This window comes from Jaminaea rosea (assembly GCF_003144245.1).
Source record: "Jaminaea rosea strain MCA 5214 unplaced genomic scaffold BDZ90scaffold_12, whole genome shotgun sequence".
NCBI classification, from domain to species: domain Eukaryota; kingdom Fungi; phylum Basidiomycota; class Exobasidiomycetes; order Microstromatales; genus Jaminaea; species Jaminaea rosea.
The window spans coordinates 526,360-551,304 of record NW_020289986.1 but is presented as its reverse complement, the minus strand read 5'-3'; the positions used below and the strand labels follow the sequence as shown (position 1 = coordinate 551,304).

The following is a 24,945-nucleotide window of genomic DNA, read 5'->3' as shown; positions in this document are numbered from 1 at the left end:
CATTCGCTCTTTTACCATGGCTTCGTCTTCCTCTTGTCCAGCCCCTCGCCTGGCCACCCAATTCGCTCCACCGTCCAACGTCCCACGTCTCCCGCTCATCGAGTCGCACTTCGATCCCTCGGCTCCCTCTTCCTCCTCGTCGTCCACCTCGCGCCCCACGATCAGCACGACGCTGGAGGAAGTAAAGCCACACTTCGATCGCGTGGTCAACCTCGCCGCTCTGCGCGTCCCCGCCAGAGACGTGGGGAAGATTCGCACCCATCCAGACTCGGCCATCCAAGCGGCGCTGCTGCGTGTGCCGCGCGTCTCTCCCATCGTGAACGACGATGGGAACAAGGGTACAAAGCTCTTTCTTCTCAACGCGCCCAGTCTGGCTGACCTGTCCCAGTCGGTGAGGGGTTGGGCCGCCGACTCAGGCTACGAGATAGTCCCGCACTCCCTGCACCTGGGCTACGACTGGTTCTCAGCAGACGAGGTCCTCTCTTCCCTCCTCCCCGCTTCGCTCGACCCCTCCTCCTCATCGCCTGACGCGGCGGGCACCCCAACAGGCTACACCACTATAGGCCACATAGCTCATCTGAACCTGCGCCCGGAGTACGTCCCCTATCGCCACCTCATCGGATCGGTCATCCTCTCCAAGAACAGCCCACAGATCCGCACCGTGGTCAACAAGCTCGATTCCATCGATACAGAATTCCGCTTCTTTGCCATGGAGCTTCTCGCTGGTGCAGAGGAGTATCAAGTAGAACAGAGCGAGTCTGGCTGCTTATTCTGTTTCGATTTCCGCAAGGTGTACTTCAACTCTCGCCTGCACACGGAACACGCTCGCGTCTGGTCACAACTGGATAAGGGAGCAGTCGTGGCTGACGTTATGGCTGGTGTGGGGCCTTTTGCCATCCCAGCGGCAAAGAATAGGGGTTGTCGCGTGTACGCCAACGATTTGAACCCGCACTGCTACGAGGCGCTCATTACCAATGCGAAACGCAATAGGGTTGAGGGCGGGGTGCACTCCTCGTGTGAGGACGGGCGCGCTTTTATACGGAGCGTGACGGTGAGGGCGTTCAGAAGGGAGATTGGAGAGGAGTGGCAGGGTGGGGTCAGTCGCACCAAGATGGAGAAGGCAAGACGGAATGGAGCTACGCCGGGCATCACGCCGACACTGCTGGCTCCGCCGAGTCGGTTGGTACAGCACTTCCTCATGAATTTGCCCGCCACGGCACTCGAGTTTCTCGACGCCTTTCGCGGGCTGTACACACGGCTCGCAGAAGAGGTGGGGAGGGAAGCGCTTCAGGCCGAGATTGAGTCAGCCGGGGCGGAGGGGCAAGCAGGGCCGTGGGTTCACGTTCACACCTTTACGAAAGATATGGAGGATCCGGCGAGGGACATCCTTGCGCGGGCAAACGGGGCTTTGGGTCTCGCGGAGGGGAGTGAGGGGAGATTGAGGATCGCAGAGGAGGGCGAGGGAGGAGCACGCCTCCACTGGGTGAGGAAGGTGGCCCCAAATAAGGACATGTACTGTTTGGAGTTTAGGGTACCGGGAGAGGTGCTCTGGGCCTGAGGCGTGAGTAGAGCGTGGAGGGGCAATGGTCTACCGTCGCAATTTGATATCCTATAGAAGACCACGCAGCGCACTCCCACCCGCACTCACGCTCGCACTCGCCTGAGATTTGACTGAGATCCGATTGCCGATAAGGGGCAGGGCTCTGCTGCCCTTTCATGAGCCAGAGTCAGATCCAAATCCAAGGCCAAGCCCATGGCGATGGCTAGACCCTACGACTCGCCGAGCTGATCTGCTCGCCCTCCTCCTTCTTCGTTTGCACAGCATGTCCTCCTTTTCACTCCCTCTCTCCCCGTTCGCTCCCCCATCCATCGCCTTGCCCCCCCCTTCCACTACATCCCACCCCTCTCACGCCTGCCTATCGCCTCTTCTTACCCGCGCCCACGGGGCTCTTACGCCCCTCATCTCCACTCCCACCCGCCACTGCCTTCTTGCTCCTCAAGTGCGACTCAGGAATCCAGCTCTCATCGTATCCCTTCCCGTTCCCTCCCATCGCCACACCCGTCGGTGCGCCCGTCGGGGGTCCCGCGCTCGTCCTGGTAGACCCGCTCTTCTTCCTCCCCTTGCCCTTCTTGGGCTCAGGGAAGTACATCTCCCTCGCCAACCAGGCCCCGCCTGCGAGAAGGGCAAGCCCGAAGACGTACAGGCTGAGCGTTTGGAGGTCGAACCAACTCTTCGGGGGCTCAATGACGGTCACTTTTCCAGTGTATGCGAGGACGTTGTGCTTCTTGCTGGTCTGACCATCCCGTACCACCAGACGGAACTCTACTCCCAAGTCCTGCGGCTTGAATTCGGGGTAGAAATCGTAGGGGACCTCCAAGGGCTTGCCGCTGAGGGTCTTGAACTTCTTTTCCGTCTTGAAGGTGGTAGTGGTCATGTTGCGGAGGACGCGACCGCGTTGTCCGTCTGATTTGGCCGGGTTGAGGAACGCGCCGCTGATGGAGAGGAGGGAGAGGACACGGTCCTGGGAGGGTGGTTGGGTGAGGTGGAAGACGACGCGGTTGGGCTGGCCGTTTGATACGAGGGACAAGGGGTTGTTGGGGAAGGTGGTTGTAACTTTGACCTCGCTGCGGTGGGGCGAGAAGGGGGAGGCGAGGTCAGACTGGGCGATGCGAGGGAGATCTCGTGGTGCTCACGGCGTGTCGTCCGCTTGCCCTACGACGAGAGTGGCCGCCGTGGCGACGAGGAGTGTCGCGATTGTCGAGAAGAAGCGCATCGTGACGAGGAGGAGGAGGAGATGCGAATGAAAGCAAAAGAAGCAAGAAGACAGCGCAGCGCGACGGACAGACAGACGGACGGACAACAGATGGCCGTGCGCGCCTCGATGCGGCCCAGCCACACGGTCCGCGCTGGCCTGGCCCAGACCGCGTGGAATCCGCCCCCCGAGCCGCGTGGACTTGACCCACTCGCCACGGCTACGATGCTATCATGGCAATGGTATCAATTCCCCACCCACCTCTCGCCCCTACAGCTTTGCCCCCCACCAAGGCCACTCGACTCCCCTCCTCAATCTCTCCAGTCCTCCCTGCCCAAACCGCGCCTTCCTCTTCTGCATAAAACTCTCCACTCCCTCCCTCGCATCCCCTTCCCTCGCACACCACGCAAGCCAATAGCTGTCCCGTTCGTGCACCTCCTCGAGGCCGCGCGTGAGTTGGCCTCCTGGAGCGGAGCCGGGACGATGCAGTTGAGATTTGATTAGGGCTGTACTGAGAAGGGAGTTGGACTGGGAGAGGTGGGTTGCAAGCGAGAGGGAGGTGGGGAGGACTTCTGGAGGGGGTAAGATGGAGTGCCAGAGGGAGGCGAGCCAGGGGGAGCTCGGCGTTACGAGGTCGCCGGTGAGGAGGAGTTTAGAAGCGTCTTATCATTTCCAAGGGGGTGGGGGGTCGGTCAGGGGAGGAGAGGTGAGTTTCACGCCTGTCTACTCCATACTCGGGCGGTCCCTCGTACTCACTTGACCATCCAACGAGCCTGGGGAGCAGATAGCTACTCAGCGCATCGCACGGGATGCCCCGCTTGACGAAGGGGGTGCCCAGTTTGGCCCTATCGACAGCACAAGAGCACGAGTGAGGGGACAAAAAAAGCATCAATCGATCAGCGCCGCGCTCTGTGTCCTCTTCCCCTCCTTCCGGACGTTGCCCACACGTACCCCTCAGCCACAATCCTCAAATCCGCGGCAAAGCACATGGTCAATCCAATCCCCACGGCGTTCCCCTGTATTGCCGCAATGATCAGCTTGGCGCAATTGAGCATAGCGAGGACCACCTGCCCGCCTCCATCCCTGTGCTCCTCTAGGGGGCGGGTTGGGTCCACCCCGAAGCCTGAGGTGGAAAGGTCCGCCCCAGCACAGAATGACTTGCCCGCGCCTGTGAGGACGACACATTTGACTCGGTCGTCGTGGTGGGCGAGAAGAAAGGCGTGGACGAGTGAGTCCTTCATCTGGCCAGTGAAGGCATTGTGCTGCGAAGGTCGATTGAGGGTTATGAGGAGGAGGCCATCCGCGTCTAGGCGCACGAGGATGTGCTCCCATGCGTGGCCCGAGTAGTCGAATTGGGAGGCTCCGGTGGGTGTGAGAGGGGCGTAGGGTGGGGATGACATGATTGCTGGAGAGGGCGGGAAGCAGAACAAGAGACAAGAGAGTGAGCAGAAGGGGATCCTGCTCGTAGGTACTTTCTGTGAATTGCCGGACTTTTGACTCAAGTTGTGTCCGCCCTGAATCAACCGCCCCGCCCCGCGCCATTGTCTGCGTGCACAGACCGCCCGCCCTTCAACGGCAACGGCGGCTTTGTTCTCCGCTCGATGGACTGCAACTCCTCTCCGTCTGCCTCTGCGCTTCGCAACCTCCAGTACAACCCAAACCTCTCTTCGATGCTCTCCGACTCATAGCATAGTCGTAGTTGCGCAGTGCAATACCGTGACGACGCCCAATGTTGTCCCCTTCCAGCTCTGCTGCTCGCGACGACGACCTGGCCGCAACGACGTCTGGCCTCGCCTCCAAACAGTCGGCGGCTACCTTGCCGCATGTGCAGAGGGCGACCGAGGGCAGGGAGGAGCTCAAGGTAGATGAGGACGCTGTCAGGCAGGACATCAGAGAGAGCGAGCCGCAAGGTGATGCGAGGGATGTAGAAGACGGGCTGGCGGGCAAAGAGGGGGAGAAGGTAGATGCTGATGCTGATGCTGCAGCTGATGCTCAGCCTTCACCACCAGCAAACGAGGAAGACGCCGATACGGGCGAGGGGGGTGAAGACACACCCTCGTCATCCTCTCCACCCGCCGTTGATCCAGCACCAGGGGCATCAACATCTACCCGCTCCCCGCGCTTCACGCGCTCCCCACCGCCCACTTCTTCGTCAACACGTCGTCCACGCCCACCTAGCCTCCTCTCCATCGCATCTCCCTCCAAAAAGGCCGCCCCAACAATGTCTGCAGTGACGCACGTCTCGCAGGTTGACCTCGACGCCGACGAGGATGAGGATGACACGGCGAGTCAGGCCTCCACCTCCTCCTCCTCGCCGCCCGAACCCTCCCTAAAATACCAACGTCTACGCGGCTCCATCCCGGACATCCTGAAAAAGGACAGCGCCTCGTGCCTAGCGGTCCATTCCACCTTCCTCGTCCTCGGCACGCACGCGGGAATGATCTTCGTCCTCGACTTCACAGGGCATATAGTCAAGGCGATGCGAAATCACTCTGCCTCCATCCTCGACCTTAGCGTGGATGCCTCCTCGTCGGGGGCAGGAGGGGGAGGTGGCGAATTCGTAGGAGCAGCAAGTATGGATGGGCACGTCTCCCTCTCTTCCCTCTCCACGAGCGAGAACTATAGCTTCGACTTCCGTCGTCCCATGCGATGCGTGGCCCTCGAGCCGGGCTTTGCACGTCGGACGTCCTCCCGCGCCTTTCTGTGTGGGGGGATGGCGGGTTCCGTCGTGTTGAGGGAGAAGGGGTGGATGGGAATGGGACACAGTAAGGAGTCGATCCTCCATTCAGGCGAAGGACCTGTACGGGCTGTTAGGTGGAGCAAGGGGGGATTGGTGGCCTGGGCCAATGAGAGGGGGGTGCGCATATTTGATTTCAACACGAGGACCAAGCTGGCCTTCCTGCCAGCTCCGACTGGGCAGGGCGAGAGATTAGAGATGTGTCGCCCGCACTTGTGGTGGAGGGATGATAGACATCTCGTCGTCGGGTGGGCGGATCAGATCAAGTTGGTCAATATCACCGAGAAGCGCACCACGGGGTCATCCGGCGCGAATCCGAGCGCGAACGCGAACGCGAACGCTTCGTTGCACGTTGAAGTCAGCAAGATCTTCCAGCTCGACTGCCATATAAGCGGTGTCGCCCCCTATGGGGAGGATCTCCTCGTCCTCGCATACATCACCGAGAGCGAGAGCGAGAGCGACGAAGGCAGCGAAGATGAGGAGGAGGAAGAGGAGGAGGAGGAAGAGCCACGACAACGCAGCAGCAGGGATAAGGGCAGTCGCAGTCGCGGAAGAGGCAGACCCCTAGCCTCTCCCCCCGAGCTACGCATCATATCCCCTCACACGGGCGAGGAGAAGAGCAGCGACGTCCTCACCTCCCTCAAAGGGTACGATCGTCTAAGCGCAATGGACTATCAGCTCGTCCCCTCCGCCTCGCTCCTCCGCACCGCGCAGAGTCGCCTCTCAAAACAGCCTCTCAGCAGCGTTGACTCCAACTCCGATTCCGACTCGCAATCCCTGTGGTACATCCTCACGCCGCACGAGATCGTCCAAGCTCGACCGCGCTCCACGGCGGACCATGTCACCTGGCTCTTGGAGCGGCGCAAGTACCAGGAAGCCCTAGTGGCCGTCGAAACCATGGGCTCCTCTGCCGCGCGGGAGGCGGGATTCGATACCAAGTCAATTGGCCAGGCCTATCTCTCCTACCTCGTCGACGAGAGAGCCGATTACCCTCGTGCGGCTCGGGTGAGCTCGAAGATCCTTGGCCGGGATGCGGAGAGGTGGGAGGAATGGATTTTCCTCTTTCTAGAGAGGGGAAGGATCGCAGACCTAGTCGAGTGGGTTCCTACGGATGATCCGAGGTTGGGGGCTGTGGTGTATGATTTGATTTTGGCTCACTTCCTCGCTGAGGAAGGGGAACGAGGGCGATTGCTGCACCTGGTGAGGGAGTGGGACCCGGAGATCTACTCGACGGAGCCACTCGCTATTGCTATGCAGGATCGACTGCGTGAGGGGGAGTGGGAGGATGAGAAGGAGGGGCAGAGGGCTCTGCTTGAGACTCTTGCGGAGCTTTACGTGCGTAATGGGCAGGCGGGGAGGAGCTTGCCGTATTACCTGAGGTTGAAATGGCCGGGAGTGTTCGACCTTATCAGGGAGCATAATCTTGTCCTCGATATACGCGATCAGGCGGGCGAGCTCGTCGAGTTTGAGGAAAGCCTGCCTCGCGACTCGACGGGAGATGGGGACGGGGAAGGTGGCGACGCAAAGCAAGAGGAGAAGGCCCCTCCAACCACCAGTTCATCACGAACACCGCGCTCCATCTCTCTTTTGGTGGACAATCTCCCCTCGCTCCCACCCGCACGCATAGTCCCGCAACTCAACCCCCACCCAGCGGCGCTACACGGCTACCTCTCCTGCCTCTCCACCCTCGACCCGCACCTCGCAGCACCCTATGCGGACCACCTCGTCACCCTCCACGCTCGCTTCAACCCCCCTGCCCTCCTCCCCTTCCTGCGCAGCATGTCCTCACACTACTCCTTCTCCCAGGCCTACGCCACATGCCAACGCCACGATCTGGTCCCGGAGATGGTCTTCCTCCTCGGTCGCACGGGACAGAACAAGGAAGCGCTAAACTTGATCTTGGAGCGACTGGACGATGTACAGCTGGCTATTGGGTTTGCGCAGGAGCAAGACGATCCGGATCTTTGGGAGGATCTGCTGCGTTATGCTGAGACGCGGCCGGTGTTTGTGAGGGGTTTGTTGGAGAACGTAGGAGGGGGAGGAGGGGGAGGAGCAGGTGTTGGTGGTGGCAGGGGAGTGGATCCTGTGCGTCTGATCAGGAGGATTGCGACGGGGATGGAGATCGAGGGGTTGAGAGGTGCGCTGAGGAAGATTTTGGGAGATTATCAATTGCAGAGCAGTCTGTTGGAGGGTTGCAAGGGGATCCTGGAGGGGGAGGCGAGGCAGCTCGAGAGGGTGAGGGCTGAGGGGCAGACGCGGGGCGTGGGCGTGGGCGTGGGCACAGGACGTTGTCTTGCTTGCGGGGAGGGGCTCACGAACAAAAAGCAAGCAGGAGGGACGATCAGAGTGGAGGAGCAGGGGCGAGACGAGGCAGAGAGGACGACGGTCGTCTTTCTCTGTCGACACGCTTACCACCTCAGCTGTCTCCTGCCTCCCGCGAATCTGCCCCGACGAGGAGCAACAAAGCCTTCTCCCGCTCTCGGTCCCGCTCAAGTCAACACGACGACTACACAACGCAAATCAGCGCGGCGGGCAGCTGTGGTCATGGGCGGCTCTGGCGAAGGGGAGAAGGGGCTTAGCGAGCGCGAGGCGGAAGGGTGGGGCCCTGCGGTACGATGGGCTGCTCAGCGGGAAGCCTGGGAGGACAAGGGCAGGTATGCGGCCAGATTGAGGGTGCCTATTGTGCGCGGCAAGGGGAAGGGATGTCCGGCTTGTCATGGTAGTTCGGGCGCAGCGGAGGGGATGACGACCATGTTGCGATGAAAGGCGGTGTGAATGCGATGATTGGTCTTTTTGAATTTTATCATCCATCCCTTCATTCGTCGCGTGTACCATCTAGACGGCCCTCGATCAGCCGTAGTTGAGGCGGAAGAGGTCGTTGAAGACGTAGTACGACCCAGCTCCGTCCGGGTTGAGGATAAACGTCTGGCGAGGGACGATGTCGCGAGGTCAGGGGATATATCGATGAGCACTTTCGCGCCCCCATTGCCTCCCTGCGCACTGCGCACTCACCTGACTGAAATTCAATGGCTGCTGCTGATCATCGACCAGCAGCTGTCCCGTCACGGCGACAACGAGGGAGTTACCATCGCCCGTGGGCTGACAGTCCCTCGTGGACACCTGGTGCTTGACCGTCTGGAAGGGAAGGGAGGAGAGCTTCTCGACGATGGCGTCCTGGCCTTGGGTTTGGGCGCCCTCGAATGTGAGCATCGAAGTGGGGCGCTGTGCGTGCGGAGGAAGGCAAGGGTAGGGTGATTCAGTGAGAACGAGAGGTAGAGGGAGAGAACAGGGGCCATGGCACGCACGTAGAGGGGGCCCAATCCGGAGCGATTGGTATCGAACGTCGTGTAGTAGTAGTCGGTGAACTGCGCGTGCGAGTGGGTGGTGGTGCATTCAATGTGTCGATGAGCTTTACACTGCCCTTTGCATCGCCCTCCCGTCTCGCGCACTCACCGACTGCGCAATTGCCTCCATCTTGTCTTTGTTGGTATCGGGTGTGGAGAGGAAGAGAAGGGCAAAAGTGTTGCTTCGACTTGTGCTGCATCCATTGCCGTCCAGTCGAGCTGCTTCGTCCCTCGACGTCAGGATCCGCGCATAGCCACGTGGTTCGTCACAAGGGGGCGGGGCGCACGGTTCAACACACGCCGCCAGCCACTTGGCTCGCTCTCAGCTCGGCGGGCCGGCATCGGATGGGCATTACATCGATGCACCTTTCCTCTCTTTCGATCCACATCACCACCACCACCACCACCACCACCTCACGCCCACCATGATCCTCCTCGAAGACTCAAACGCCCTCATCTCCTCCACCCTCACACAACGCTTCGCCGAGCCAGGCCCTATAGACCAGACATTTACCGACTTCGATGGTGTCTCTTACTATCTCGAGTCGTCCAAGAGTGGGCCCATCTCCCTCAGTATGGACATCCGCTGCTGGTCTCAGCTAGAGGAGCAGGGCGCCACAGAGGTGCTCAGGAGAGAGTATGGCGGGTTGCTTTGTGACAAGGCGAGGGAAGGGTATAGCGTCACGTTGGAGATTGGGTATGAGGGGGTACCGCCAGAGGGGGGTGAGTGAGCGAGCGAGTGAACGTAGAGGCAAGAGGCGAGAGAGAGAGTATATGCTGACGAAAAACGAAATATCCCCTCACACACCCAGCTGAGCGTCAAGCCCTCGTACATCGCCTCTCCCTCCTAAAGCGAAACGCAATGTCAGCCCCCTTTGAGCGGGCCTTTGCCCTCCAGTCCCAATTAGAGGCAGCCGCAGAGGACCCTTCGGCCGCCTCGTCGTCAGAGCCAGCGCCCCAAGTTATGACCATCGCCTACCGCGACGACGAGGCAATCTACATCGTCCCCGGTGCGGACCGCGTTACCGTCGTGTTTAGCACAACGTTCAAGGAGGAGGTGGACAAGATCTTCGGTCGCGTCTTCCTCCAGGAATTTGTCGATGCCAGACGACAGCCTAGCATTCAGAATGCGCCGCAGGTGCTGTATAGCAATCGGGAGCCTCCACTCGAGATTAGGGGGGTCAGCGGGTTGAGCAGGGGGGAAGATGTGGGATACGTGACATTTGGTGAGTGGGAGCCGGGGATGCGGGGAGAGATGGAGCACAGCGAGTATAGCGAAGGGAAGCTGATCACGACTGACTGACACTTCGTTGCGCCCACACGCACGCACGCCAGTCCTGTTCCCTCGCCACTTCCAAAACCCAGACGTAATGGCAGCAACCATCTCGCGCATCCAGCTATTCAGGGACTATCTTCATTACCACAGTGCGTTCGCCTGCCCTCTCCTTCTTCTCCCCTCCTTTGCCTCCCATACTAACACTCCTCATCCCCACCCACGCGCCTCCTTCTCTTCCCCCCCTCTGCCCTCCACCTCGCTCCTGCCTCGCAGTCAAATGCAGCAAAGCCTACATGCACTCCCGCATGAGGCATCGCGTTGCCGACTTCCTCAAGGTTTTGAACAGGGCCAAGCCAGAGAACCAGGGGGAGAAGGAGAGGAAGACGGTCAGTGGTAGGACGTTCAGGAGGGCGGCGTAATGCTGTGCGCTCCATGATGGAGTAGTTGTCAAAGGTGTGCCAATGGGAAGGTGTGCCAATGGGATCATGATTTCATTTCATTTCATCGATGAATTTGGAGTGAAAGCTGGGAAAAGGAGGGGGGCGAACGGACTAGTCCTCATCATCAAAGGGGCTCTTCTGATACTCCAAGTCCAGATCATCGCTATCTAGATCGTCGGCATCCGCATCATCGTCTTCCACCTCGTCGCCCAAATCCCCTCCTCCTCCTCCTCCTCCTTCTCCTCGCGCCCCTCCGAATCCAGCTCCAGACGAGGGGGAAGTGCCATCGTCACGTCGGCCCTGCTCGAGGATAGAGGCGATCGAGGCCGGCGGCGCTGCGTTGGATGAGGTAGCGGCTGTCGCGCCAAGAGCAGCCACACCTGCACCCGCACCCGCACCCATGCCTATTGCGCGGCCCTTGCCCGTATCCCTTGTCGACGCCTGCGGCTGTGCCTGGGTCTGAGGAGTCTGAGGAGCGCCGGCGCCGAAGAGCTTGATTGGCTGGTGTGGGGCAGGTTGAGGTTGAAATTGAGCTTGTTGTTGCTGCTGTTGCTGCTGTTGAGGGGTGGTCACACCCATGGTCCGACTCCACGGCTGGCTCACCTCTGCCGCGCCTGCGCCTACTCCTGGCTGCTGACCGTACCCGTACCCATACCCCTGCTGGCCCTGCCCCTGGCCCACGCCTGCCCCTCCTCTCGCACCTGGCGTCGTGGCCGGCCCCTTCCTCACCCTAGGCTGATACCGCAACGCATTAGGATCATACCGTGCACCAGGTGTGGGCGAGTCGCTCCACACCGCACTTCCTCCTCCTCCTCCCCCACTCCCACTCCCTCCGCCAACGCGCTCAGGATCTCGAGAGCGGGCTAAGGGGCCTTTACCCTCAAAAAGGGGGCCGACGCTGGATTTCAGGTCGGAAAAGAAGGAGGCGGCACCTCCCCCTCCACGACCTCCTCCCATCCCATGGTGCTGCTGCTGCTGCTGCTGTGATCCCCGCCCAGCGTAGCCACGTCTATTCTCCCTCGCCTGTGCCTCGCGCGCGTATCGCTCGTCCTCCTCCAGCGCCAGGCTACGCGCGAGGGCCTCGTCGCTGGATATGTGGGCGGCGGGGTCCGCAGCAGCACCAGACGGTGGTGAAGCAGTGGAGTCGGACATGCTCAGCAAAACATTCACGGCCGCCTCCTCATCCCCACCCTCTGCCGTAAGAACGGCGGAGATTGTGTCCGAGTCCAGACTGGGGAACATGCCCTTTACTGCTTTGATCTTGCCCGCAAGCTCCGCGTCCAAGCCCGCTGCTGCATCTGCGGTGGGCGTGGGCGTTGAGGTCGAGTTGAGCTGTGTAGCTGTAGATGGCTTTACGGGCGTCGCTGTTGTTTCTGGCGCTTTCGTCGTCGTCGTCGTCGTCGTCGTGGCTGAGGTCGGCATTGTGCTACTTGACATCGTTGCGGTTGGGAGGGTGGATTTGTTGCTCGACGTTGTCGGGGACTGAGAGCCGACTGAATTTGGAGAAAGGGTCGCGGGGGAATCGCCGCCTGCCTCTCCCTTGTTCCCCTTGGTGGTGGTGGTGGAATCCTCACCGCCATCCAGCGCGTCGCCTAGTGCGGCTAGGTCGAGATTCTGTGCGTCTGTCGCGGAGGAAGAGGAGGAGGACATGTCGTGGTCAAGGGTAAGTACGTGAGTCTGTGAGTAGGAAGGGGAGGGCAGGAGAGAGAGAGAGAGCGAGAGAGAAGAGAGACAAGGCACCGCCCGCTCAGTCAGTTGTGGTCCGCTGGTCCGCTTGGTTGCAGTCGCAGTCCACTTGGATCGCAATTCAAGTGGGTCTGTGCACGCACGCACGCACGCACTCGATTCGACTCGACTCGGCCCGATATTGATATGCTGTTTGCTGCGCAATTCTCCTCCCTTGCCCTCATCACGCCTCCAGCAGCATGCCCCGCCCCCCGCTCTACCTCGTCTTCAACCCTGCAGCAGGAGCAAACGTAGCGCAACAGCTCCTCCACTCGCATGTCGAGCCTTTACTGAAGGAGAAAGGCGTGCAAGTGGCGCGACGCTACGAGACGAAAGGGGCGGGGGATGACGAGCTCATTGGGCAGGAGATACGACGCAAGGTCCAGGCGAGCAGGGGAGCGAGTGCGGGGATAGACGTGCTACTTGTAGGAGGAGATGGCACGACACATGACGTCTTGCAGGGTCTACTCGCATCAGAGTCGCATAGCGCGAGGATCAGGCTCATCCTCGTGCCTGCGGGGACGGCCAATGCACTTTATGCGGCCATATACCCTCCAGAGACGTCGAAGAGGCATCGCAAGGACCCTCACGACAAGGACAGCGAGCATGCTTGGCGCTTACGCTCTCTACGCTCCTACCTTCGCGGCGAGCACGACGACGACGACGAGCACACCGGCGCTGGCGCGAATCTATACCCGCTCACGATCCAACGTACGATGCTGTTCCTCCCCTACGCAAAGGGAGAGATACACACCCGCACGCATATAGTCACATCTCACGCCCTTCACGCCGCCATCCTGCACGACAGCGAAGCGCTACGTTCCACCCACCCTGGGATAGAGAGATTCAAGATCGCCTCGGCACAGAATGCCGTCCGGTGGGTGGAGGGGCAACTTACCCTCAGAGAGAGGGGAGAACATGGCGTGCAGGTGTTCGATTCGAGGGAGAAGCGATTCGTCCCCTGTGTTGGGAAGAGGGTGCTGAGCGGCCCATTCTGGTACATGATCTGTCCTACGGTGGATCGCCTTGAACCTTCCTTCGTCCCCGCACCCTTCTCCTCGCCCTCGGCCAAGGGGCAGCACGATGAACTGGCCCGCCCGCCCAATGCGTTGGACCTCGTTCTCATCCGACCCCTGCGCGATCCCATCGTCCAGCGACACCTTCGTGGCGACCACGCCCGCGATGCAGCTCCTACTGCGTGGGATGACGAGACCTCACGGCCCGCTCGAGAGGCGTTCGCCAAGGCGCGGGCAGCTCAGCTCACGGCGGCCATGTACGCTGAAGGGCGACATGTGTACTTGCGCTACCCGTGCGGAGGAGATGCGGCTGACGATGAGCAGCTCACGGAAGACGGTGAGGGAGAAACAGTCGTGGAGTATTACAGGTGCTCGGGCTACGAGTGGTGCCCTGCACCTGCTTCGGAGCGCGCAGGGTTGACGTGCATGGATGGGACGGTTGTGCAAGCGGAGAGGACGGAGGTTGTTGTGCATGGTGGCAGAGAGAGTGCGGGGAGGGTGAGCGTCTGGATGTAGCGGGGCGAAACATTAGCATAGCGGTCACGGCGTCAGTCACGGCGCGGACATGTGGAAAGGGGGTTCAACGAATTCGAATTTCGTAGAGAGAGAAAAGAAGAGTGGGAGATAGTGAGGAGGCGGGATATTGGGGATGACTAAGGGAAGTGCAACATGAGAGAGACCAGGCTCGAGTCGCCTCGCCCCGCCACTTAGAGGACGGTGAGCACGCCGAAGGCGCCCATGGCAAGGGCACCGAAGACGGCGACACTCTGAGCCCAAGGGACGGAGAGGGCACCAGCGGCGTTACCGCCACCGCTCATGGTGTTGCCCGTGGCACCGGCAGCCTGAGCAGTCTGCGTGCGCGAGTTGGCGGCGACGGCGCTGCTGGCGGCGCTGTTCGTCGAGTCCTCGGGGGCCATCTGGCCGTTGGCGAGGGCGGCGGCCATGCCCATGGTGCCGTTGGGGTAGCTGTTGAGCTGAGGAGCCGCCGTGCAGTTGTAGCCCTGAGGGTAGAGCGGGCAGCTCGAGGCGAGGCAGATCGACTGGCTGGCGTTCTGTGAGCCGGGAGGGAAGGAGATGGCGGGAGCGCAGCGGTAGTTGAAGAGCATGGTGAGCGTCTGGCCTACGGCTGTGGCGTCTGCCATGGAGACGCCGAAGGAGAGGGCAGCGTTGCCGACCTGGTGTGGTGTGAGGATGGTAATGACGCGTTAGCAAGTGATGTCCTTGCTGGTATTTTCACGGGCGGACTCACCTCCTGGATGAAGTATGCGTTCTCAATGACATTGAGGTTCATGAAGCGGTGCACGTTGGACATGGACGTGGAGCCCTCGTAGTTGGAGAAGGCGGCATCATCGTCGCTGCTCTGGCTGGAGCAGCCGAGGGCCTTACCGAAGTACTGGTAGAGGTGGGTCACGAGAGTGTACTGGCGCGAGTCCTCGTCGTTGGCGGCCATGTTCTGCGTGCGCGAGGAGGGAGTGTGTGTGACAGGAATGTCAGTACGACCGTGACGCGATGTAGCCTCCTGGTAGCGCGCCGCTCACCTGCTTGAGAGGGTCAGCCCCACCTCCGTCGAGGAAGTTAACCGCCGTGGCATTTCCGTCGCGGTTGGTGCTGCGGAGCTGTCCGTTGAAGTACTTGAGGAGGGAGACCTCGGTACCGTTGTAGGTACCGTTGTTGAGGATACCCGTGACGTTGGCCTTGCCGCCCAGAGGCGAGTAGTTGCCGATGAGGGCCGTGTTGACCAGGGCGGTCAGGAGAGTCGACTGAGTGGTGCCGTTCGTCGAGTTCTGTTTGCGCGGGGGCCGGCAATAGGTTAGCACATTGTTTGTTCACCCCTCGCTCATCTCACGCGCGTCACGCCGCGGGCACTCACGAAGAGGGCCATCGAGTACTTGTCACAGATACTCGTGTTGGACGACTGGGCAACAGCGCCCGTGGCAGCGTAGACGGCGCCAGCGACGGCGAAGAGGGATGCGGTGAACTTCATCGTGGGCTAGGATTTGGATGGAGTGATGGATGGGAGACCAAGGAGGGGTCGGGCGCTCGCTGAGTGCGGAACTCTTTATACGAGGGAAGAGGGGATCGAGGGCCCGCACCGAGACTGAACGGAATACGGAGCGAGGGCTTGTCAGCCAGGCAGTCGCGGGCGGGGGTGAGCTACGACATGCTGCTCCGTGCCCCGTGCTCTGTGCTTTGTGCGCTCGCTGCTGCTGCTGCCGAGGCCAAGAGGCGAAGAATTCTCCGTCGGTCGACGAGCTCTGATTGCACATCCACCACACTGTCGTGACGCCTACCCGCGACGTCGATCGTCGGATTTGAAATGCCCAGGGCCTCTATTCCCCCCTCCCCTCGCCATCGCCCTCTCAATGACTCTCCGCGCACCTTGGCGAAGGGAGAACGTTGAGATGGAAGGCAACGGCGGCGGCGGCAGCGGGCGCAGACGAGACAACAACGTCAGTGCCGTGCGTGCGTGAGGTGGACAGACGAGCAAAAAGGCTTGGCTGCCGTCGTCGTTGTGAGGACCATGCATCCGCGATCAGGAGGCTGAGCGATGGACGAGTGCCCGCTGATCAATCCGAGCTCAGCGAGAGAGCAGAGCATAGGGCTGAGGGCTGGGCCCTGCGATTGATCAGCACACTCAAAGCGGACCGCCGGGTGTCTATGTGTGCGTGTGTGTGCTTGATGGGCGCCTGACCTTGTGCGGATGTGCATCGAAGAGCGCAGGTAGGGAGAGGGGGAGCGCATTCGCGGGCGGTCTGTGCGGTGCGGACCGTGGTGCGGAATATGGATCGCAGAGTCAAAGCCCGGCGCAACGTCAAGTCAGAATGAGACCTGACTCCCGCCGCCCGCTTGCTTCCCCGCGCTATGATACAACCAGGCACCGATTGACCGCGTTCCATCGCGCCTTCAACGAGGCGTTGGGCTCAGCCAGCACTTGGAGAAGAGTTGGTCGTAGTCAGACATAGGGAGAAGCCATCGCACTCGTCACTTTCATCACGAAGCCGTCGTTGCAACGTCAACATCAACAGCTTCGCGGTAATCGCCCGCATCCGCTCGACCGACTGGTCGCTGATTAGAAATTCCGCATTCTTTACGGCGCCTCCCACTCCCTTCTTTGAATCCCTAATTCCGCCTCCGCCCTGCCCTGCCCTGCCCTGCCCTGCACTGGGCTGACCCTGCCTCTGATCGCTTCTACGGGCCGCACACAGGCCGCATAATGTTGCATTGCATCAGAGGAGGGAGGTTATTGGACTGGCCTTCGTGACCTAGGTTGAGCGGGCGGGCGAGCGAGCGAGCGAGCTGACGAGTGAGTCGATGGGTGAGCCAGTCAGAGAGGCTACGGTACGATTGATTGCATCTGAGCGAGTGGCAGAGTGAGTGAGTGATCAGGGCCAATTAGGTCGGTCGATCATGATGAGGAGGAAATAGGTTGCGATTGAGGGTAGGATACGAGTGGCATTGGGAGGACACGAAGAGAAGGAGAGGTTACAGGAGGGAATAGGGCGATACAGAAGGAAAGGGAAATGGTCGAAAATGGACTTTGCTGCTTTGCACAACGCGACGCGGTTTGCGCCACACTACCACGCCTCAACCCGAGCCTCCTCCATCAGATCCACCTCGCCAAATCCGTACGCACTAGCCTCCCTTGCAACATCCGCCCACACCCCCTCATGCGGATGTCCCTTTGGCTTGATAAACTTGGTAATCAGATGACCAGCCCCATTCAGATTGACGACATCCTGGATCAAGACGGGCACGCCTTGCACCTCCATCCTAGTCTGTAGGGGCCCCTTGCTGCCTGGAAGAAGGTAGTAACGATAGACTGCTACATCTACCTGCTCGAACTCCTTGGCCTCATCGGGGGGAGGCGTGTCGTGCCCTCGCCTGAGCTTGGGAAGGACCGAATCGAACGTGTAGCGCGTGACATTCGCGCCGTTCTCCATCGACGTGGTCGTCGTCGCGACGCTGCTGCTGCGGTTACGCCCGTTGCGGTGGACGTGGTGCACCGAGTCCGCGTAGACGATATCGTCTGGGATGGAGTGCAACATCAGGACTTTTCCTAGCAGATCACGACCCCAGGGGGAGAAGAGGTAGGCACGGAACGACCAGGGAAGGCGATCCCATGCCGCATTGCTCGGCGCAAAGAGGGTGGCCGCCTCTGTGCCTTTGGGGTCGCTGAAGTCCGGGCGACGATGCTGGTGGTGGTGGTGATCCGAGTGGCTCTCATTGTGCCCATCGTGCCCGCCGTGATGCTTCATAGGTGGCAAGGCGAGATACCCATCGCTCTTCGTCTTCTGGAATGCGCTGGTCAAGGTGCTGAACTGAGGTTGCGTGAAGTAGAGTCCCTGTAAGATCGAAGGGAACTGGAAGAGCGGATAGTCGACTACGTGGATGATTCCGTTGGCCAACTCGACGTCTGGGTAGACTACACGCGAGTAGAAGTTGAGGTAGACCCCCGGCTTGGGGACGAGGGACTTGCCTACTCGAAGGCGCAGCGGTTGACCGTCGGAGAGCTTGCCGATGTAGTTGGCCAGCTTGCCGGTGATGCTCAGCTTGGTGGCGACGGTGCTGTTTTGGGCGATGGAGGAGGCTTTGAGTGGGTGAGACGTGTCCACGAGGTGGTACGCCAGGACAGAGTCGATGAACTTGGCTAGCATGCGACGGCGACGACGCTTCTCGTCGTCGTCGTCGTCGTCATCATCATCGCTGCTTTCGCGCAGTGCTTCGGCCGCCTCGAATGCTTCGACCTTTTGGTCTAGCAGAGCCCACGAGGTTCCGACCTGAGCGAGATGCGCATCCGTCATCTCGTCATCGCGCTTGTGGTGGGGCATCTTCCAGTCCTTTGGCGCGAAGAGGGTAAGCTTGCCGCCCGTCTTGCCCTTGAGGAGGTCCTTTGTCTCCTCACTCGAGTAATTGACAGCCTTGGCCAGTTTGGAAAACTCGGCATGGGTCGTAATGACGTCGTAGATGGTCTTGTCTGATCGCGATGCGTGGGAGAGGTGTACCGCCAAATTGTCCTCGCGGGTGGGGACGAAACCTCCCGCTGCGGACTTGAGGAGAGAGCTGATCCCCGATGAGAGCCATGAGGCTGCACTGATGCTAGGCGCTTCAGTGGAGGCAAAGCTGAGCTGCTGCGGAGAGGATGGAGCTGCATTGGCTGCTGTAGCCGCCAGGGCAAGGCCGCCGACGAGGGCGTGCGTGGTGATGAGCCTCATTGCCGGTCGAGTGGGGTGAGGTTGCGAGGGGCGTTGGAGACGAGAGCTGGACCCTGGATCGCTGAGCATATGTATCACATCTCCGCACCCTGCCACCCGGCACCCTGACACCGCTGAGCAAGCTCAGCTAAAGGCGCTGACGAGGGCACCCACTCCCACTCGAGGGCTGACAAACGGGGCCTCGATGCCCATGGCAAGTGGCACGGGCCCATGGCAATTAGCTGTGGAGGATGCACGCCACGCCGCGCCACGTGAGCATTGTGTCAACACGTGAGGCGCCGAGCGGGCGGAAGTGGGCGGCGTCTGTCCGTGTCCGTGTTGAGTGAGAGTGAGTGGCTCGTCGTGTTGGATTCCACCGCCGCTTTCCGTCCTCGCTACCACTGCATCCTCCCTCGCACCACCCGCAATGGGCGTCCCGGGCTTATGGCCCCTCCTTGCCTCGGCAGCCCAGTCGCACAACCTCGAAGCCCTGGACCTTGCCCACCTCACCGAGTCATCCGCGTCGTCCTCCTCGTCATCACTAGCCCCACGCCTCCCGGTAATCGGCATCGACCTCTCCGCCTGGCTCTTCCACGCCCGCCAATCAGTCGAGGGCTCCAATCCAATCCTCCGTCTCATCTTCTTCCGCCTACTGCGTCTCCTTTCCCTACCCCTGCGAGCAGTCTTCGTATTCGATGGGCCGGATCGCCCTGCCAAGAAAAGGGGCCGGCTGATCGGGGGAAGAAAACATCCATTGACTGGACCGCTGAGCGAAATTATTCGGGCGTGTGGCATGGTCGCGTGGGAGGCGAGGGGAGAGGCAGAGGCTGAACTGGCGAGGATGAGTCGAGAGGGTCTGGTCGATGCTGTGCTGAGTGACGATGTGGATGCTCTCGTCTTTGGGAGTAGGGCGGTGATGAGGAAGTAAGTGCGAGCGGCGCGATGACTCCCCACGCTTTATTTGGCCGACACTGACCTCTTGTCTCTGACTTCGCTGCTCGCACGCACAGCTGGTCTGCTACGACTCCCAATCGCCCTGCCAGCCTCGGCGAGGACCGCGGCGAGAACGCAGTCACAACCTACAAGGCGTCCAACGTCGAAGAGCTGCCCGAGCTAAGCTTGGGGCCCAACGGCCTCGTCCTCATCGCCCTAATGGCAGGGGGAGACTACGATGCCAAGGGTGTGGGTGGATGCGGAGTCAAAATGGCACTCTGCCTCGCTCAGGGAGGCTATGGAGATTCCTTGAAGGAGGGGTTCGACAAACATTGCAGAGTGACAGGGTACGATCCTGAGTCGAAGATGCCTATCGTTGAGCAGGGGGAAGGATGGGCACCTTTCGTTGAAGAGTGGATGGCAGCCATGCGTGATGAGTTGGCCACCAATCGACAGGTGAGTGGACGCAAGCATGAGCAACATCGTCCATCCTCGCTCTGACCCTCCTGCCTCGGGCCCCCACGCCGCGCCAGGGCTTCCTCGCCTCCCGACAACCGCGCCTAGCAAGCAGTCCCGCCCTCCAAACATTCCTCAGCACCGCAGAATCACTCCAGATTCTCGCCTCCTACCTTCACCCAATCACCACATGGTCCATCTACGAGACTTACGGGCGCAGCAGCGTCGCCCGCCCGCCTCCTACGCGCCTGGCCTTTCCCCACCCGGATATACCAGCAATCGCAGGCTTCGCACAGCGCACCTTTGCGTGGGGCCCCAAGTACACCGTAGGAAGGATGCGCAACTTAGCCTGGAAGGGCATGCTCCTCCGTCATCTGCGCAAACACTCTCGCACCGCCCCCTCAGATCCACGCGATCGACGCGAAGAGGGCGGCTCAGCTGGGCTGGAGGTGGACGACCTGGACTTACCGCTCATCAAGATCCACTCGGAACGTCGTCACGCAATCACGGGCCAGCGACTGGAGTATCGCCTCGAATGGGACCCGACCGCTCTTGCACAGCTGGCGGAGAGCGGTGTAGACCCAATGCTCAACGTCGGCCCGGGTTTCGACGAGCCCCTTGACCCGACTGAAGAGCCCTCTCCCCCGCGCGATGAAGACGACAACGACGACGAAGATCTAGTCCCGGCATCTCCGTACGCCACGAGCCTCGCTGCACTCCAAGCCCAAGCCGGGCGGGAAGCAGAAGCAGAAGCTGAAGGCGAAGGCGCGGGAGACGAAGAAGGTGGCAATCATGGGCCATGCCCTCCCTCCCCCTCCAAACGTAAAGCCCGCCCCCCACCACCGGACCCTTATTCCACCCTTCGCGACTGGGTCCTCTCGGATCGTCTCGCGGCCACTTCGAGGGGACAGGAGCTCATCGACGAGTATCAGGCCAGGATCAGGGGGAAGAAGAAGAAGGGCGCACAATCCAAGGTCAAGGCCAAGGCGCCAGCCAATCAACCTTGCATCAATGCACTCTTCCCTGCTCAGAAGTCGGCCGGCAGCATAAGCAGCAGCAGTAGCGCGCTCAAGCTTCCACCGAAGGAGAAGGGCCTCTTGAAGCTTCCACCTAAGGAGAAAGGGTTGCTCAAGCTTCCCAGAAAGGAAGTCACCGCTCCTCCGCCCGGCTGCTCCTCTTCATCGTCACGCAAGGAGGAAGACATCGCTGCCATCCCAACTAAACGTCCCTCCCAAGGCGATTGTGACGCCGCGAGCTCGGGCTCCCCGGGCAGGCTAAACTTGTTGCCTAAACGCACCTTTGGACGCACGCAAAGCGGGCCAGCTACGCTCGGCTCTACACCACCACCGCGCTCTCAGACTGTGGGAAGCTGGAACGCTCAGACGACGATGGCGCAGACGCAGACGCAGAGGCAGAGGCAGACGATTGCCAGGAGGAGCAGCTTTGATGTCGATGTCGATGTCGCGCTGCACGAGATCAACGACGACGACGAGGAAGAAGCGGACTGCTCGTTGCCCGACGCGTTGGAGCTCCTCAGGAGTATCGCAGATCCCAATCGACGCGCGGCGCTTGAAGCTAGTAGCCCAGATTCGAGTCCAGATGTGGTATTGGCTAAACGAAAAGGTCGAAGAGGAGGAGGAGCAGCAGGCTCAGCCGCACACGCATGCGCACACGCACGATCAGGCGAGTCATCCGCACCAATCAGCATGGGATCGTCTACGACGTTCAGTAGTCGGAGCGATGATGGGTTCGAGATCTTGCTCTCAGCACCAGCACCGGCACCGACGACGGCGATGGCGAGGAAGGTGGGTGGGCTTAGAGTCAGAGGAGGTAGGAAGAGCGATGCGATTGTATTGAGCGATTCGGACTAGGCGTAGGTATGGGCGTGGGCGTGGGCGTGGGCGGGAGGAGAAGGAGAAGGAGGGGGAGCTTCGCATTGTATACCATCTCATTATCACTTTCTTCATTCACGTCATCGTACAGTGTTACCTACGAAAGAAAAGCAAAAGAGGGGAGACGCTCCAGGCGCTTTTCCTGATGAATTATCGCATCGCATCGCGTCGCATCGCGTCGTACGCTCAGCTCATCGTCGTCATCGTCCACCTCGACCACCCCACCCCACCTCCTCCATCCCAGCGGGATTGCCGCCCTCCTGCTGCTGCTGCTGCTGCTGCTGCTGCTGCTGCGTCTTGATGTAATCGTGGAAAGAACCGACCTTGCTCAAATGTCGACCATACCCTATCGACCCGTACGTCGATGTGGCTGTAGCTGTCGAGTCCCCCGTTCCTGGTCGATCACGCGTTTGTGTTGTGCCCGAGCCCGAGTGCGAGCCCGAGTGCGAGAGGGAGTGCGAGTGGGTGTACAACCCATCCACGTCCCCGCTGCCGCCGCCGTTGGTGAGAGCTGCACTCAATTGCTTTCCGGCGAGGCTGGAGAAGGGTGCAAAGGGCTGGTATGAACGTTGCACGTGGGACGAGGGCTGAGGCTGTGTCTGCGGTTTAGGGGGAGGAGGAGGCAAAGCTGTCTGCCCTGGAGGCGAGGAAAAGCCCGGCCGCATCGTTTCGTCGGATAAGGTGAGGCTGGGCGTGCGTGGTAAGGGCGGGCGAATGCGCGGAGATGAGCCCGTACGGGCATGCGTTCGACGTGAAGGGGATCTGACCGACGCTGCAGGAGCTACGCCGCCGCCGCCGCTGATTTGACTACTTCTCACGGGCGAAGTTGGCGGACTACGACTCTCCAGGCTCGAATCGATGTACATCACCTGGCTGTTACGCGGTATGACGGGGGACTCGGCGCTGAACCTCTGCACGCTCGGTTCCTCGACTTGGGCCTCGTGCGATTCGTTACCCGGGCCCGCACCGCCGTCCCTCTCAAAGTATGAGCCAACGACCGCCGGGCTCCCACCGGGGGTTCGGCGCACCCAGGGCGTGTCCGGACTGAACCTGCTACCAAGCTGATGTGCCGTTGCGACGCCATCGTGCTCGTGGATGGCGGATACAAGCTTGCGCAGCGTGGCTAGATGCGCATCGTTCGGATCGTAGGAGCTCGAAGATACTTGCGCCCTCCCTCGCGCTTGGAGCGTCCCGGCATCCCAGGAGGGGCCCGGTGGCTCAGCCGGCAGCACGCCGCGCTTCGGCAAGGATGTGGTGAGGCTTGAGCCCGTCGGGGAGGAAGACGAGGTCGTGTGCGACGTATCGTCGAGTGTCATGGACCGCTCATTGGTCCGCTCGGAGAGGCGACTGAGCGCTGGTTTTCCCTCGCGCAGGTGCGAGCGCGCAGGCTGAACTAGGACGTCTGCCATCGCGGGTCCTGGGGCTGGAGCTTGCGGCTGACGCTGGTGCGGTGTTCCTCGCGAAAAGGACGGGCGGCGTGAGCCTGTGCTACTGCCCCCTTGGACCTCAGCGATCTGCTGCGCTGCGGCGTAAAGAGCCATTATGGAGCTGTCGTCCGATCGGGCAGTGTGATGGTGCGGCACGCGCTGCTGAGGCGTCGCCGGGTGGGAAAGAGGCTGAGGAGCGAAGCGATGCGAGTCCTCGTAGCTGGGCTGGCGAGAGTGGGAGGAGGGTCGCCGTGTGAAGAGGTTGTACACTGGTCGCGACGGAGAAGACTGGACCGAGTCGGCGGACCCTTTGCGCACTGCCGTTGGAGGCCGGCGCAGGGAGTACGGGTCGCGCAAGGACTGCGAGGGGAGGCTGAAGTTGATGGGCGACTCGTGCGCCGAACGAGAGGTGGAGCGGGCGGTCACAGCTGGTGAGGAGACGTACTCCATCGATGGGGAGGGGTGGGACATCCCTGCGCGCTCAACGAGGGTGCCCTTGCGAGAGTGCGGAGCGCCATCCGTGAGAGTTGGGGTGCTGGGCATATTGGAGGGCACTCGGCCGTGAGCTTGGAAGTGTTCATGAGGAGAGACCTGCGCCTGCTCATCAAAGACTGGCAGGACGTCAACTTTCTCCTTCTGGCCGAAAGGCAATTGCCATGTCTCTCTCCTGCGTCTCGATCGACGCCGGCTCTTGGCGAGGAGTCTTGAGATCGGGGCCATGGAGAGCAAGCCGGCAACAAAGCCGAGCAAGAGGCCGCCACAGATGCCCGCTGCGGCGGCTGCGCCTACGAGGCTGCCCGGGTAGAGGGCTGCCTGAGACGACATGGTGTCGAGTTGTCGCCGAGACTGGAGTGAATGAGAGTGAACGATGTCTGCCAGAGACGAAGTCGTACGGCTAGCCAGCTAGCTCAGTATGAGGGGGGATGAATGGAGGTCAAGACGTCATTGCCGTCGCTGCCATCGTTGTCGTCGCCATGATGTTCTTGGCCGCCCCTATGGAAGCGGTGCGCCAAACGATTCGCGCTCGTCATGACCTTTCGACGCCCCTCTTTGCCACCGAGTCTTGTTTCGTGCTTCGAGCGAGTTGTAAATGCCATTCACAGCGATCCGTGCGAGCTCGCGGTGACGTTTTGAGAGGGAGCCGTGCGAGCAGGCGGCGTCACGAGCGCCTGCCGCGGTCCGAGCGTATCGCCGTCGCTGTCGCCGCCGTTCTCGCTGAGCTAGTCGTGGCTTTTACTAATCCTCTTTGCAGGGATCGCAGCACATCGTAGCTTTTTTCTTCGTCGACGCCAAGTTGTTCGTGGGCTGCATCGCAATCGGGACGCGCATCTCACCCGTACACACCGTCGCCCGCCGCCCTGGCTTCACGCCCCCCCTTCCCGCGCTCCTCCCTTCCCTTCCCGCCACGGCCACGCCCCACGCCGGGCAAGCCCGCTCTTTGCTCCTCTTCCATTCCCCGCGCTACGAGCCCGCCCTTTTGCCACGCAACCTAGGGGTACCTCTAATCTCAGATGAAGAGCCGCTGCGGCCCTTGCTCTCGTGTAGCAGTCGAGAGTGTCGGTGTCTGGGAGAGGAGTTGCTAGGATGAGAGTGGCGCGCGGGCTAGCGGGCTACATCTTTTCTCGGGCCCGTGTCGATCGCTTAGCCCACCCGACCCTGCAAGGAGGGTCCAATGAGTGCGACTCGGTACGGGCGACCGGTGTACCTGACTTTGGGAGCCTCCTTGCCTTACGTATTGTCTCGCGTACAACAGT

At 61.0% G+C, this 24,945-nt stretch overlaps 12 protein-coding genes across 12 annotated transcripts; 5 read left to right on the top strand and 7 right to left on the bottom strand.

Annotated features, from left to right (window-relative positions):
* Positions 1–268: 268 nt before the first annotated feature.
* Positions 269–1,537, top strand: BDZ90DRAFT_207807 (hypothetical protein; the record flags this gene model as incomplete). Its single annotated transcript, XM_025503990.1, has 1 exon — positions 269–1,537. A coding segment is annotated over one exon (1,269 nt), but the record flags the coding sequence as incomplete, so codon positions are not given.
* Positions 1,538–1,916: 379 nt separating this feature from the next.
* BDZ90DRAFT_261892 (hypothetical protein) lies at positions 1,917–2,774 on the bottom strand (the record flags this gene model as incomplete). Its single annotated transcript, XM_025508420.1, has 2 exons — positions 1,917–2,625; positions 2,695–2,774. 2 exons carry the CDS (start codon positions 2,772–2,774, stop codon positions 1,917–1,919), a joined length of 789 nt encoding a protein of 262 aa, XP_025360735.1.
* A 206-nt stretch (positions 2,775–2,980) lies between these two features.
* BDZ90DRAFT_233694 (ClpP/crotonase) lies at positions 2,981–4,243 on the bottom strand. The gene is made up of 3 exons (XM_025506726.1): positions 3,705–4,243; positions 3,510–3,598; positions 2,981–3,415 (listed from the first exon to the last, which is right to left on the bottom strand). Exons 1-3 carry the CDS (start codon positions 4,151–4,153, stop codon positions 3,024–3,026), a joined length of 930 nt encoding a protein of 309 aa, XP_025360734.1. The 5' UTR covers positions 4,154–4,243; the 3' UTR covers positions 2,981–3,023.
* A 135-nt stretch (positions 4,244–4,378) lies between these two features.
* BDZ90DRAFT_233693 (hypothetical protein) lies at positions 4,379–8,308 on the top strand. The gene has a single exon (XM_025506725.1). The coding sequence runs from the start codon at positions 4,483–4,485 to the stop codon at positions 8,251–8,253; it is 3,771 nt and encodes a 1,256-aa protein (XP_025360733.1). The 5' UTR covers positions 4,379–4,482; the 3' UTR covers positions 8,254–8,308.
* A 32-nt stretch (positions 8,309–8,340) lies between these two features.
* On the bottom strand, positions 8,341–8,964 carry BDZ90DRAFT_265357 (putative nuclear transport factor NTF-2; the record flags this gene model as incomplete). The annotated part of the gene is made up of 4 exons (XM_025508665.1): positions 8,341–8,415; positions 8,503–8,712; positions 8,796–8,855; positions 8,944–8,964. The coding sequence occupies 4 exons, from the start codon at positions 8,962–8,964 to the stop codon at positions 8,341–8,343; spliced, it is 366 nt and encodes a 121-aa protein (XP_025360732.1).
* Positions 8,965–9,259: 295 nt separating this feature from the next.
* BDZ90DRAFT_242620 (putative ARC35-subunit of the Arp2/3 complex) lies at positions 9,260–10,589 on the top strand (the record flags this gene model as incomplete). Its single annotated transcript, XM_025507417.1, has 4 exons — positions 9,260–9,557; positions 9,647–10,060; positions 10,170–10,259; positions 10,384–10,589. The coding sequence occupies 4 exons, from the start codon at positions 9,260–9,262 to the stop codon at positions 10,527–10,529; spliced, it is 948 nt and encodes a 315-aa protein (XP_025360731.1). The 3' UTR covers positions 10,530–10,589.
* BDZ90DRAFT_233692 (hypothetical protein) lies at positions 10,577–12,246 on the bottom strand. Its single transcript, XM_025506724.1, has one exon. It carries the CDS (start codon positions 12,198–12,200, stop codon positions 10,662–10,664), a length of 1,539 nt encoding a protein of 512 aa, XP_025360730.1. The 5' UTR covers positions 12,201–12,246; the 3' UTR covers positions 10,577–10,661.
* A 170-nt stretch (positions 12,247–12,416) lies between these two features.
* Positions 12,417–14,071, top strand: BDZ90DRAFT_59117 (hypothetical protein). The gene has a single exon (XM_025509707.1). It carries the CDS (start codon positions 12,476–12,478, stop codon positions 13,805–13,807), a length of 1,332 nt encoding a protein of 443 aa, XP_025360729.1. The 5' UTR covers positions 12,417–12,475; the 3' UTR covers positions 13,808–14,071.
* BDZ90DRAFT_59123 (hypothetical protein) lies at positions 13,903–15,508 on the bottom strand. Its single transcript, XM_025509708.1, has 4 exons — positions 15,162–15,508; positions 14,830–15,075; positions 14,541–14,744; positions 13,903–14,466 (listed from the first exon to the last, which is right to left on the bottom strand). Exons 1-4 carry the CDS (start codon positions 15,273–15,275, stop codon positions 13,999–14,001), a joined length of 1,032 nt encoding a protein of 343 aa, XP_025360728.1. The 5' UTR covers positions 15,276–15,508; the 3' UTR covers positions 13,903–13,998.
* A 1,358-nt stretch (positions 15,509–16,866) lies between these two features.
* On the bottom strand, positions 16,867–18,504 carry BDZ90DRAFT_265355 (hypothetical protein; the record flags this gene model as incomplete). The annotated part of the gene is made up of 2 exons (XM_025508664.1): positions 16,867–18,266; positions 18,327–18,504. The coding sequence occupies 2 exons, from the start codon at positions 18,502–18,504 to the stop codon at positions 16,867–16,869; spliced, it is 1,578 nt and encodes a 525-aa protein (XP_025360727.1).
* A 367-nt stretch (positions 18,505–18,871) lies between these two features.
* On the top strand, positions 18,872–21,891 carry BDZ90DRAFT_233689 (hypothetical protein). Its single transcript, XM_025506723.1, has 3 exons — positions 18,872–19,407; positions 19,494–19,872; positions 19,950–21,891. Exons 1-3 carry the CDS (start codon positions 18,911–18,913, stop codon positions 21,741–21,743), a joined length of 2,670 nt encoding a protein of 889 aa, XP_025360726.1. The 5' UTR covers positions 18,872–18,910; the 3' UTR covers positions 21,744–21,891.
* Positions 21,892–22,166: 275 nt separating this feature from the next.
* BDZ90DRAFT_228077 (hypothetical protein) lies at positions 22,167–24,016 on the bottom strand (the record flags this gene model as incomplete). The annotated part of the gene is made up of 2 exons (XM_025504789.1): positions 22,167–22,301; positions 22,532–24,016. 2 exons carry the CDS (start codon positions 24,014–24,016, stop codon positions 22,167–22,169), a joined length of 1,620 nt encoding a protein of 539 aa, XP_025360725.1.
* Between the last annotated feature and the right edge of the window lie 929 nt (positions 24,017–24,945).

Excerpts from the sequence above, each read along its gene's own strand:
- BDZ90DRAFT_59123 (XM_025509708.1), bottom strand. The coding sequence starts at position 15,275 with ATGAAGTTCACCGCATCCCTCTTCGCCGTCGCTGGCGCCGTCTACGCT. Across the intron at positions 15,076-15,161 it reads AGTACTCGATGGCCCTCTTC|AACTCGACGAACGGCACCAC; the intron begins GTGAGTGCCCGC and ends CCGCGCAAACAG. Across the intron at positions 14,467-14,540 it reads ACGCATACTTCATCCAGGAG|GTCGGCAACGCTGCCCTCTC; the intron begins GTGAGTCCGCCC and ends ACACCACACCAG.
- BDZ90DRAFT_233693 (XM_025506725.1), top strand. The coding sequence starts at position 4,483 with ATGTTGTCCCCTTCCAGCTCTGCTGCTCGCGACGACGACCTGGCCGCA.
- BDZ90DRAFT_233692 (XM_025506724.1), bottom strand. The coding sequence starts at position 12,200 with ATGTCCTCCTCCTCTTCCTCCGCGACAGACGCACAGAATCTCGACCTA.
- BDZ90DRAFT_233694 (XM_025506726.1), bottom strand. The coding sequence starts at position 4,153 with ATGTCATCCCCACCCTACGCCCCTCTCACACCCACCGGAGCCTCCCAA. Across the intron at positions 3,599-3,704 it reads TTGAGGATTGTGGCTGAGGG|GGCCAAACTGGGCACCCCCT; the intron begins GTACGTGTGGGC and ends TGCTGTCGATAG. Across the intron at positions 3,416-3,509 it reads CAGGCTCGTTGGATGGTCAA|ACGCTTCTAAACTCCTCCTC; the intron begins GTGAGTACGAGG and ends GGAAATGATAAG.
- BDZ90DRAFT_59117 (XM_025509707.1), top strand. The coding sequence starts at position 12,476 with ATGCCCCGCCCCCCGCTCTACCTCGTCTTCAACCCTGCAGCAGGAGCA.
- BDZ90DRAFT_233689 (XM_025506723.1), top strand. The coding sequence starts at position 18,911 with ATGGGCGTCCCGGGCTTATGGCCCCTCCTTGCCTCGGCAGCCCAGTCG. Across the intron at positions 19,408-19,493 it reads AGTAGGGCGGTGATGAGGAA|CTGGTCTGCTACGACTCCCA; the intron begins GTAAGTGCGAGC and ends TCGCACGCACAG. Across the intron at positions 19,873-19,949 it reads AGTTGGCCACCAATCGACAG|GGCTTCCTCGCCTCCCGACA; the intron begins GTGAGTGGACGC and ends ACGCCGCGCCAG.